Source organism: Leptodactylus fuscus, chromosome 4 (assembly GCF_031893055.1).
Source record: "Leptodactylus fuscus isolate aLepFus1 chromosome 4, aLepFus1.hap2, whole genome shotgun sequence".
NCBI classification, from domain to species: domain Eukaryota; kingdom Metazoa; phylum Chordata; class Amphibia; order Anura; family Leptodactylidae; genus Leptodactylus; species Leptodactylus fuscus.
Window position 1 is genome coordinate 38,494,605 of NC_134268.1, and position 12,249 is coordinate 38,506,853.

Genomic DNA, 12,249 nt, shown 5'->3' on the forward strand with positions numbered 1-12,249 from the left:
AAAGTCACGTGTCGCTAAATGCTTGATTCTTATTGGTTGTTTTACCGGATTGCCCTGCGCTGATTTGTAGCTTATTTTATCAATGGCTCCTCCCTTCTGTCTCCCCTGACAGAAACATGGCGGCGCCCTTGGCCAGAATGTCTGTGTGGCCGGTGACTGGGAGGACTATTAGTACAGCGGGTAAGGATGCGGGGAATATAGCGAGGGATGACGATAGTGGAGGCCGCGGCCATACTTGTAGTGAGTGCTGTCGTCTCATTACAGGAGCCTCCTCTCATGTCAGACCCTCCACACATGGAGGCCACAAAAGTGTCTGTCTTATGTGACATACAATGGCCGCTAGGACTGTGGTCAGGGACAGTGGGGTAGATGGAGTAAGTCTGGAGGTGGAATCTCCACAGAATGGACATTTCACATGGATTTGTCTGAAAGTCGCATTATCATTCACATCATTGGGGCTTGTTCCTGTTATATTTGGTATCTGCAGCGTACACATCCATAGGGCCGCATTGTCCTAGAATAAGTCAAAATAATTTTTTTTTTTTAAAACTAATTTTTATTAAGATTTTTTAAATAAACCGTAAGTAAACAATCAAGGGCAAAGACTACGGCCAAAACCAGAAAAGGCGAGCAAGACATCCAGCAAAGCAACCAAACCACAGTCATGGTACACAAGGAGATCAGCAACGATGTAAGTAAGGGAGAGAAAAGACAAAGACAGGAGAAGACAAGGAGGAAGGGAGTCAGACATTTACATTGGAAAAAAAGGAGATCTCACTCTAGCACCGCCTTGTGGGACGTAGCTCCTTATAGAGCAATGCTGGGATTTCTAAGGAACCTAGAAACGCAGGGGTAATTAAGACTGACATTTCCTACCCCAGTCTTAAAGGGAATCTGTCCGGGTGATTTGGGACACTAATGGACAAGGGGTTTAGTGTCTCAGATCGCCCACAATAGAAATAAAGCTTTGTACTCTCCCTGCTGATCTACACGTTGTGCCAGCGCAGTTCTCAGCTTCAGTATCATGCCTTCTACCTCTGGCATTTGTGCAGTGAAGCCGGGGTGTAAGTCCTAGGCCTCACTGAAGAACTGCGCAGGTGCCAGGATCACTAGACATGAGACCGATGAGATTCACCTCTAAGTAAGTATAAAGGATTTGTTTTTCTATGTGAGTGCAGATGGCTTTATAACAGGGAAATCTGGAACACTGCACAAGAGAGGGCTGTGTACTAAAGATGCACAACATTAATATCCATCTAAGGCCCCACGGGCCTAAAGCGCTGCAGGAGTGCATTGCAGTTCTTCCCTCAGTCTTTGAACAGAAGGTTCATGGAGGTTTAATAATAATAATAATTTAATACATTTTATTTATATAGCGCCAACATATTCGGCAGCGCTGTACAATTTATAGGGTTCAGATACAGACATACATAACAAAGAACGTCATTTCACACAATGGGACTGAGGGCCCTGCTCAAAAGAGCTTACAATCTATGAGGTAGAGGGGGTGACACAAGAGGTAGCAGGGGTGGCATTGCTTATGCAGTGTTCAGACAATTTTGTGCATTAGGAATTGTGATAGGCTTGTCTGAAAAGATGCGTCTTTAGTTTGCGTTTGAAACTGTAGAAGTTGGGAGTTAATCTTATTGTCCAGGGTAGAGCATTCCAGAGAAGTGGTGCAGCTCGGGAGAAGTCTTGTATACGAGCGTGGGAGGTTCTGATAATAGAGGATGTAAGTATTAGGTCATTGAGTGAGCGGAGAACACGGGTTGGGCGGTAGACAGAGATGAGGGAAGAAATGTAGGGAGGTGCGGCATTATGGAGAGCCTTGTGGATGAGAGTAATAACTTTATATTTTATTCTATAATGAATAGGCAGCCAATGTAGTGACTGGCACAGACCGGAGGCATCGCTGTAGCGTCTAGCCTGATAGATGAGCCTGGCTGCTGCATTCAGAATAGATTGTAGAGGAGAGAGTTTAGTGAGGGGAAGACCGATTAGTAAGGAATTACAGTAGTCAAGGCGAGAATGAATCAGAGAGACAATAAGTGTCTTTAGTGTATCTCTGGTAAGGAAAGGGCGTATTCTGGAGATGTTTTTGAGGTGGAGGTGACATGAACGTGCGAGTGATTCAATATGAGGGGTGAAGGAAAGGTCTGCGTCAAATATGACCCCAAGGCAGCGGGCCTGCTGCCTAGGAGTTATAGTAAGGCCTGAGACTGCAATGGATATATCAGGGACAGATCTGTTAGATGGTGGAAACAGTAGTAGTTCAGTCTTAGGGTGCATGCACACTACGTAACGCCGGGCGTGTATGAGAGCCGTACACGCCGGCGTTACAGCAGGGCTGCCGAACACTTCCCATTCACTTCAATGGGAGCGCTCGTAAACGCCGCTGTTACGAGCGCTCCCATTGAAGTGAATGGGAAGTGTTCGGCAGTCTGCTGTAATGCCGGCGTGTACGGCTCTCATACACGCCCGGCGTTACTCAGTGTGCATGCACCCTTAGAGAGATTTAGTTTCAGATAGAGCGAGGACATGATATTAGAGACAGCAGAGAGACAGTTGCTGGTGTTCTGTATGAGTGCAGGGGTGATGTCACGGGAAGATGTGTATAATTGGGTGTCATCAGCATAAAGATGGTACCTGAAGCCAAATTTGGCGATGGTTTGTCCAATGGGGGCTGTGTAGAGAGAAAAGAGCAGAGGGCCGAGGACCGAGCCCTGAGGAACCCCAACAGCAAGGGAAAGAGGGGAGGAAACAGAGCCCGCAAATGATACACTGAAAGTGCGGTCTGAGAGATAAGAGGAGAACCAGGAGAGCACAGTGTCATTGAGGCCGACTGAGCGGAGCATAGTGAGGAGAAGTTGATGGTCAACAGTGTCAAAAGCTGCAGAGAGGTCCAGAAGAATAAGAAGAGAGAAGTCACCATTGGATTTAGCCTTTAGTAGATCATTAGAGACTTTTGTGAGAGCTGTTTCAGTAGAGTGCAGAGCGCGGAAACCAGATTGTAAGGGGTCAAGCAGAGAGATAACGGATTAACCGAGAATAAACCAGGCGTTCCAAAAGTTTAGAGATGAAGGGGAGGTTAGAGACGGGTCGATAGTTAGCAGCACAGGATGGGTCCAGGGAGGGTTTTTTCAGTAGCGGGATTATAACAGCATGCTTGAAGGAGGATGGGAAGATTCCAGAAGAGAGAGAGGTTAAATATTTTAGTAAGGTAAGTAGTGACTGCAGGGGACAGAGATTGGAGAAGGTGTGAGGGGAAGGGGTCACTACTGCAGGTTGTGGGGCGAGATGAAGAAAGTAGCTGGGAGACTTCCTCTTCTGTGACAGGTTCAAAAGATGAGAATGGACAGTCTAAAGTGCGGCTGGTGAGGGGATCAGTACTATCGTAGGTGTGGGAGTCAATGCCACCTGGGGCTTGGGCAGTAATTTCCTGACGGATCTTATCAATTTCAAAGATATCAAATATCAAATTTCAAAATATCAAAGAGGTTTCCTCTGTGGACTTTCTTTAACCATTACTTCTACAGTAAAGCTGCCTGCGTTTCCATAGATATAATTAACATGCTGCGATTTCTAAAATCGCACCATTTTTGGAAATCGCAGCGTGTTCGTGCTGCGGATTTTAACGCAAAGTAGGCATGGGATTCATATGAATCCCATCCACTTTGCTGTTACTGTATAACGCTGCGATTTTTCCCGCGGCGTTTCCGGCCCAAACCATAAAAAGAAATCTAGCATAGTGGAGAGTCTCTGACCAGGTCCCAGGTCTTTGTTTATCTTCTGCCTATATGTGAGTGCATTAGCCAACCGGCAGTGGAGCGGCGATGCTTGATGTGAACAGAACCTCACTGCTCAGCCACTTATTGGCTGACATGCTCACTTGTGGGCCAATGGTCTGAAAGACCAGGAATCCGAAAGAAGACTCTCCACTGGATCCTGTGCTGAACAGAGAGGTTTTATTATTTTAAGCCTTGCTCGGGGGTTAAAAACAAAAGGACTTGGTACTCCTCTTTAAAGGGATTCTACCATTAAACTACCTTTTTTTCTAATGAACACGTCAGAATAGCCTTAAGAAAGGCTATTCGTCTTCTACCTTTAGACGTGGTCTCCGCCGCGCCGTTCCGTAGAAATACCGGTTTTAACCGGTATGCAAATGAGCTCTCCGCAGCAATGAGGGCGGGCCCCAGCGCTGAAAGGCCGATGAGCGCATCCCCATTGCTGCCCAGAGCTCTTTCCTGCGCCGCCTCCTTCTTCTGCAGCAACTCCGCCTCTTCTGGCTTCTCTTGCTCTTGTAGTTCGATACAGGAGCATAGAGAGGCCACCCCAAAATGGCCGCCGGCCGGCTCCTGTATCCTAAAGGTAGGAGACGAATAGCCTTTCTTAAGGCTATTCCGACGTGTTCATTAGAAAAAAAAAAGGTAGTTTAATTGTAGAATCCCTTTAAACCAGGTTCACACAGTTCAGTTTTAGTTCAATAATTGATAATTTTTTATCCTTAGCCAGGAAAGAAGAGATCTATAAAACTGTTCACACTTGCATCCTTATTTGAAGGGGTTAGCCAGTTTCTACAATTGATGGTGTATCCATAGGATGGGCCATCAAGATTAGATCTGCAGAGATTCCGACACCCAGGACCTCCGCAGATCAGTTTTACTGAGACAGCACGGCTGCTGGTATTGTTTACATGCTCATACTATCACTCCCATTAGCTCAATAGGGAGCTGAAAGTAATTTGCTGCTAGACCCATCATACAGTGGCATTTGATAACAACGCCCCCTGCAGACGGATATTTTTATAAAATGCATGTCAATGTGGTATGTAATACTGTTTGCTATTTCCTCAGCTGCTTTGTGCCGGCGAGTCGCTCCTTTGGGCCCCCTTCCCAATGAACAGTTCAGGGATAAGGACTTGGACTCCTTGAAGACGTATCGCAGCTTCACAAAGTATTACCGACAGGCTGACAAAGAAAGCAAGAAGTCAAACTGGTGGAGGTCATACCGGCAATTCTTGTACCCAAAGAAAGGTAAAGTGTTAGTACTGGCCCATACACCTTGTGCGGCTGCTGTGTGGGCTAGAGACAAAGAAGCTTGTCTATAAGGCTTTTGTTCACACTTGTGTATTTTGTAACACAGGGAAACATTTTACTAGGACATAAACATTGGTCTTACTGTACAGGGATCAGCAACCTTTGGCTCTATGGTTATTGTGAAACAACTCCCAGTGCAACGCACTCTGTCTCTGCTGTACTTGGAAGTGAACAGAGCATGCTGGGAGTTGTAGTTTCACATTGGTTGGAATGATAAAAGTTGCTCACCCCTGTTGTAGCAAATATTTACTCCGGAGATTAGCAATGCCTGGGAACATTTCCTATGTGGTACGGTTCCTTTCTTAGGAACATCTGCAAGCATTTCACAGAAGCGACAAATGGATGAGATTTAAAGCACAACTAAAGCTTTTGATTTTCTGGCAGTATATGTCTCATTAATACACTTGGTAATATTCTTTATTCGTTTATTTTCTTTCTGTGCCTTCCTGCATTTTTCACTCTTTTCCTTGTTTCTGTATTGAGCTGTTTCTGCCTCTCGCTCAGTGTTACTGTGTATGGAGTAAGGGGCTGTGTAATATGTAGAGAAAATGGGGAGGGGGGGGTCACTTCAAACAGTTATATCTCAGACATTATAAAACGTAAAAACTCACTTTTGGTGTCATATGAAAATGAGTTTCACAAAATTATTTCCAGAGATATCACTGGTTGAAAACAGAGTCTTTGGGGGCATTCACACTTGTGCCCTGTATTGTTCCGCCAGGTTTCCGTCCTAAGCCCCAGTGAAACTGGACAGGGGACGGCTTCCTGGCGGTCAGTTTTAAAACACATTCATTTGAATGGGTTTTAAAAGCAAACTGCTGGTGTCCGCCTGCAGTCTCTTCGCAGGGAAACCAATTTTTTTTTTTTTTTTGGCCAATTTCATGTCCAGCCAAAAAAATAACGGCGGAATGACACAGGGGCACTCCCTTAACAGTATTAACTCTAGTTCATCAGACCAGCAGAGGCATGGATTAAGACTGGCACAATGCAGGGTACTGTAGCTTCATTCTTTTCAAGTGAATGGTACAAAGTAGTCGTACCCTGCATCACCGTTACTAAGGCAGACGGACCATTGTATACAATACTAGTGTGTACTTGGCCGAGCACCATAACATCTTCAAACAGTTCTACTTGTGTTTTCTATGATTACAATGCAATGATCCATCTCTCCTTTGTCATCTAGATGAAGACTCACAGAAAGTTGACATTGGCTTTCCCTACATATCCTCTTCCGCTAAAGAAAGACTAAAGGCTCAGAAGGAAGTGGTGAAAGCGAATCACAAGAACTTGGAGCTAGAAAAGGCCTCACGACACCGCACATGTATGACATCTGGTTTGATGATGCTTTCTTGTCTTAGTATGTCACATGGCTGTATAGGGTTCTGTCTGGTGTAAGACCAGCGATTATTTATTTATTTTTAGCTGTTTGTCCGTCGTTCACACAGGCATTTTATCCAGGAATTTTCTTCGTTGTTTCCGTATTTTATTTTCGGAGCTGTAAGATAATCATATTTGTGTTTACATAGTGGAAGAGATTTCTCAAAGCAATTTTTTTTTTTTTTTTTTTTTTTTTTTTTATTCTTTTTTTTTTTAAACTTTGCATCAGCTTTGATAATTCTCCCGCAAGTGTTTCAGCAATATAGTGAAATGTCCAATTATTACATTCCCTTGTTCTAATGGTCACTTCTCAGTTGTTGTGTCTCTTTCCTTGCTGATTCCATGTAGGGGAATATTCCTGCTTTAAAAAGTGATACTAGGGTATGCCATCACTTTGTGATTTGTGGGGGTCTGTCCTCTGAGACCCCCTTGAACCTAAAAATAAAGGTGTTACACTCCTTATCCTCAGAAGGGCAGACACTACTCTGGACAGGCACATATACACTGATACATGTGGTCACATTGTATGATTATAGCTTGAAGAGGGTATGCCTGAAATCCAGGTCTTAAAGGGGTTTCCGGCCAAAAATTGAACAGAGAGTAAGGTGTAAATTAAAAATAGAAGTATAACTTAATTCTTCTTCACCCTAATGTCCTAGCAATGGGTTTCAGCGCCTCCGTGATGACGTCTGGCCTCAGTAGTCATGTGCAGTAGTCTTTTCTCCTATGATAACATATCACAAAGGGCTGCAGTGGCCAAGGAGGGGGAGCGAAAGGGATGTGGTTACACATATACATTTTTTATTTACTCTGCCCGAAAAACCTTTCATGACATATGGCAAGAAGAAACCTATTTCTTGCAAATTCAGAGCATATGCCATAAGTATGTGAGAGATGGGGTCCCACCTCTAGGACCTTCACCTATCTAAAATGAATCCTCTCAGACTTCTCCTTTGCTGAAAGTGAAATCCAGGCTTACTGTTCTACGCTGTTCCTGCAACTCCAATTTACTTCTGTGGAGGTTCCAGAAACAGCGTAGCCCAGAGAACTATACTGCAAGGTCGGGGTGAGGGAGAGCTGGGAGACAGAAGATGGGGTTCATTTTAGAGAGATCGGATCCCTCAGCTAACAGACATTTATATTCTGTGGCTATGTCATAAATGTCCGTCATGGCTAAACCTCTTTAAAGGACTTTCGCGTATTTCAGGTTGTTTTCAAACAACATGACATTTTAGTATAGTTACCATAGGAATTCTTCCTCTATCCCATGATGGCCACATTGATGTTTTTTCGAGAAAAGTTTTGTTTCCTTTGATCACTGTTATCTTAAAGGGGCTTTTCCACTAACACTTATTCCCTACCCACAGGATAGCAATGACGTTGTCTGTCTCTGCTGTCTTGTCCCCCAAGGGATCATAAAAACAACACTTGCACACAAATCCAAGTATTGATCCAAGCTTTAAAGGGAATGTCCAGGTTTTAAAATAGGCCATAAATATCTGGTCATGGGGGGCTGAACAAGTCAGCTGTTTGGGGGCTGTTCCATTCCCCATACTATATAATGCACGGTATCTGTGTACACTGTATAGTGGCTGGACGCCATTACTGCAGCTCAGCTCCCATTGATATCAATTTTCCATAGCAGAGAATATTCATGGCTGTTATGTGATGTTTGCATTCAACCAAATGGGAAAAGGGAAGAATATGAGTGGTAAGTTCATTATAAAAACAGGGTTTAGGTCTCCTGCTGAACTGTCAACCATCCAGAAAATGTAGCTGGCATGTAAAGTGATAGAATACATTTATCTGTAACTGTGGACTAACTTGTAGGCTAATGGATTCTTTGTTTCCGCCTAGTGCTAATTCCCTTGGACGAAGTTCGGGCTGAGTGGGAGAGGACGTGTGGCCCCAGTCACATACAGAGAGTGGCAGAGCACTACGGGGTGTACAAGGATCTTTTTGGAGAAGCCACATTTGTCCCCAGGGTCTCATTAAGAGTTCAGTACAATTCCGGAGAGGATACAGTGATGCCTGTTTACTATGGGAATGTGGTTACTCCCACAGAGGTTAGCGTCTACATCATGCCCTAATACTAGACTCCTATCATAGAGAACCGCCTGATATACACTTTACCTTCTTGCAGGCTGCAGCTGCCCCTGGGGTTTCATTCGAAGCAGAGGAAGGTTCCCTGTGGACCCTGCTACTGACAAATCCAGGTTTGTAGGGATGGCATTGCTCAAAGGCTGGGTTCTGCTTAAGCTGAATGTGGATCATTATGTAATTTGTACACTATTAGAATGGAATACTTGCTGTTACCTCAGACAATCATTATCCTGGTGTTCTCTGATCAGTTTTTGTTTTTCATACATGCACTTCTGTACACAAAAACTATTGTCATATTTTCCATTGCCAAAAAGGAGGTGGAAACTTTTATACAAAACCAAGAGATAAGCTGTCTCTCAGGCGGATAAAGCAGATAGAAGTTTATTTAGAAATGAGGTTACAGAGTAATAGAGATCATAAAAAGGACAAAGAGAATGAGTAGCTACAAAGACTTGTGATAGGGCAGAGAAGCCTGGCATGTGTCCCCAAACAGGGGTTCTTAAGCCAAATTCCTGGCCATGAGAACATATGAGAACTAACATAATCCTATATGTGACTTCTGGTTAACTCTAAAGAATATTATGTGGGTTAAACAATCAGGGAGATATCTCGTTCAAGGCAGCTTTTATCAACTGTTCACTCTTTTACCTAAAAACATGTTTCTGGACTCACTTGGATCCAAGTAGCTATATTACAGGTGAGCATTCTTGTTCACATCACAAGGTCACATGTGAAAATGCCAGCAATAAAGGAATTAGCAGTATACATATATACCATGGGATTACAATATAATAGCAATTAAATATTAGTAAAGACTATAACAATGAAATTTAGAAGTTAAAGAGTTTGTGCTGTTAAGGACACAGGTCAGGGGTTAAGTGTCTGGATCGCTGGGAGTGGAATTGCCGCCTTCCCCAGTGATTAGGAGAATGGGGGAGCAAAAGTCCCCCTAAAGCCTATTTGTGAATGGGCCACCAGTGTACTTGCATGATTGATGCTCCTTTCACAAGGAAGCCTTATGCCTGGTTCACATCTGCATTCGGATCCTGTCCGGGGGAATCCGCATGGGGATCCCCCTCCCACAATGGAATACCGAACGCAACTGGAACCCCATAGACTACAATGAGGTCCGTGTGCTGGCCACGCGCTGCCCACACAAATCATGCGGACAGGGAAGCAGATTTGGAGCCTTTTTTCCCTCCCCTTCCCAAACTGATACATAAATAACACTTTAAGGTTGTGTGAATTCTTGCTAGTTTTTACATATCTGCATGTTGTGGGAGGTAATAGATGCCATTTTGTGCTAATATTTGTATCTTCTGAAAGTTTAGAAAGTGAGAATTCTCCAATTCATTCCAAATGTGCTTTCATTCCGTGCTATACTTGCAGATGGCCACTTGAGGGAGACAGACTCAGAATATGTGCACTGGCTGATGTGAGTATCTCCGTCTTCTGTGTTCCTTGCGCTGTACTCTGCCGGTTATATTCTGACCTGGTGCTTGGTCTTCTTTAGCGGTAACATTCCCGGTAACCAGGTCTTTTCTGGAGATGAGGTGTGTCATTACTTGCCCGCATTCCCTGCTAAAGGCACAGGATACCATAGATACATATTCATCCTATTCAAGCAAGAAGAACGCATTGATTTCAAGGAGGAACTGCGCCCAAACCCATGGTACAAAACCTTTTACATTTTTACTTTAACATGATGTTCCTGATTTATTTAGATGAAGATATTTAGTTCTACATTTCTTATAGTCACAGCCTGAAGTTGAGAACATTTAAGACGTTGGATTTCTATAGAAAGTATGAGGACAAAATCACTCCAGCGGGTCTGGCGTTCTTCCAGTGTGCATGGGATGACAGTGTGACCAACGTGTTCCACAATATACTTAGTAAGTACAATGTACACATTATAGATCTTATTGTATCTGCGGTCTGCAGAGAATGTAGTCATTTGTGGTCCACTAACACTGACCCCCGTCCATGTGTGCTGTTATTTCTCCAGTGCTGCATTTTTACAACATAATACAATAAGTCCTGCACATTCACCCTATTCTATTGGCTGGGATCAGAGTCATCTCTGACCGCTACAGTCAAGTGTGACCAGAGCCATGATCAGAAGTGGACTTTCCTCTTCAATTGGGTCATCAGGTTTCCTAGTGACATGGGCTGGATATGGGACACCTAGAAAAGGATTCTGAGCCTATAGGACTGCTGAATGTAGTACACACAGTCCTGTAGAGTTTAAATGGAGCAGTAGTGCACATGCTTGACAGTGGATCTATTTGAGTGGGGGACCCCTGATATCTCTTCCCCCTCCTCAATCCACAGTCAGATCCCCAGTGATCACACTTTGTCACCTGTTCACAGAATACGTCCTGGGAATACCCCTTTAAGCTTTGCCGTTGAATTCTCAGTTCTTCTTATCTCCTCCTAGATATGAAGGAACCCATCTTTGAACACCAGTTCCCGCCAGTTTATCATCCACCACAAGTGAAATTTCCTCATCTGCAGCCTCTAAGATATTTGGACCGATACCGGGACTCTGATGAGCCGACATACGGCATTTACTAATATGCGAGAGCAGACCAGAGGAGGTTTTTCTGCTTTGCTACTGGAGATAACACGACTATCTGCAGGTTTCTATCTGAGCTCTGATCACACGTCTGGTAACTGCAAAGTCTCTTCCTAAGAATGAAGATCTGTATACTAGTGACACACCATAGAAGGGGGAAGCCATTTTTTACTTGATGTCACCCTGGAAGTAAATGGTTAAAGAAGTTGTTTTTCTATTAAAAAAAACAAAATTCTCAAAATTTGTATTCCTTCTTCATAAACATGTTGTGTGTGTATAGATCACTGTATAGTACCTCTATTGTATAATGAAACATATACGTCGCCTGAGGAGAGTAGAGCATGGACACTAAAGGCAGCCTATAGATAATTACATTCACTGAGGTGTGCGCTGTATTGCAGATCTGATCTTCTGCTTGTCATATTAACACACAGCTAATAGAGAAGGTTGTCCCCTGATGCTGAGACCACCGCCTGTCACTATAATGAGGGGCACAAGTGCATATTTAATCTGAAGAGAATGTGCTGTTTGGTGCACCCCGTCTGCTGAGACATCCATTTTTGCCTGTGATCACTACACATGAGTAGTAAAGGTGTGATGTGGCAGGCCTACCCATACCTCAAGTAAACTGCACAACCTTCCTACCTACAGATCAAGACTTCTGTCACACATTCAAGAAAGCGGTGGTGTTCCTGCTTTTTTTTTTTTTTTTTTTGTAAGTCACATCCAAGAGTAAATTCAATAGGAAATCTAAAGGAAATACTTTACTTATTCTGCCCCGTGCTTTATTTCTGAATCTTAAAAGGTTAGGTACATTGTAGAGATTATGTAACCTGGAATAATATAGTGGAAAACAGCTTAACATGTTGGGGAATTGGTTAGGTGGGCACTGAATATCATCTTTTATTATTATATAACATGCTAGCATAGGAAATGGTATTGAGGTGCAAGTCAGTGAGGTGTCCATCACATCATAGCCACAGACTAAGAACCCAGCCTTCAGTTGTGTCAGGGAACATAAAACTGTGTTTGTTAGGGTAAGTTCACATGGGGTTTTTGGATTGGAACCTGAGGCGGAAGCCGCCTCAGCTTCCGCAC

The 12,249-nt window shown here is 43.7% G+C and overlaps 1 protein-coding gene across 1 annotated transcript; it reads left to right on the forward strand.

Annotated features, from left to right (window-relative positions):
• The first annotated feature begins 103 nt into the window (after nucleotides 1-103).
• On the forward strand, nucleotides 104-11,351 carry MRPL38 (mitochondrial ribosomal protein L38). Its single transcript, XM_075272107.1, has 9 exons — nucleotides 104-180; nucleotides 4,854-5,033; nucleotides 6,280-6,417; nucleotides 8,331-8,539; nucleotides 8,617-8,689; nucleotides 9,966-10,011; nucleotides 10,090-10,248; nucleotides 10,332-10,468; nucleotides 11,014-11,351. The coding sequence occupies exons 1-9, from the start codon at nucleotides 117-119 to the stop codon at nucleotides 11,148-11,150; spliced, it is 1,143 nt and encodes a 380-aa protein (XP_075128208.1). The 5' UTR covers nucleotides 104-116; the 3' UTR covers nucleotides 11,151-11,351.
• The last annotated feature ends 898 nt before the right edge of the window (nucleotides 11,352-12,249 follow it).

Excerpts from the sequence above, each read along its gene's own strand:
- MRPL38 (XM_075272107.1), top strand. The coding sequence starts at position 117 with ATGGCGGCGCCCTTGGCCAGAATGTCTGTGTGGCCGGTGACTGGGAGG. Across the intron at positions 5,034-6,279 it reads ATTCTTGTACCCAAAGAAAG|ATGAAGACTCACAGAAAGTT; the intron begins GTAAAGTGTTAG and ends TTTGTCATCTAG. Across the intron at positions 8,540-8,616 it reads ATGTGGTTACTCCCACAGAG|GCTGCAGCTGCCCCTGGGGT; the intron begins GTTAGCGTCTAC and ends ACCTTCTTGCAG.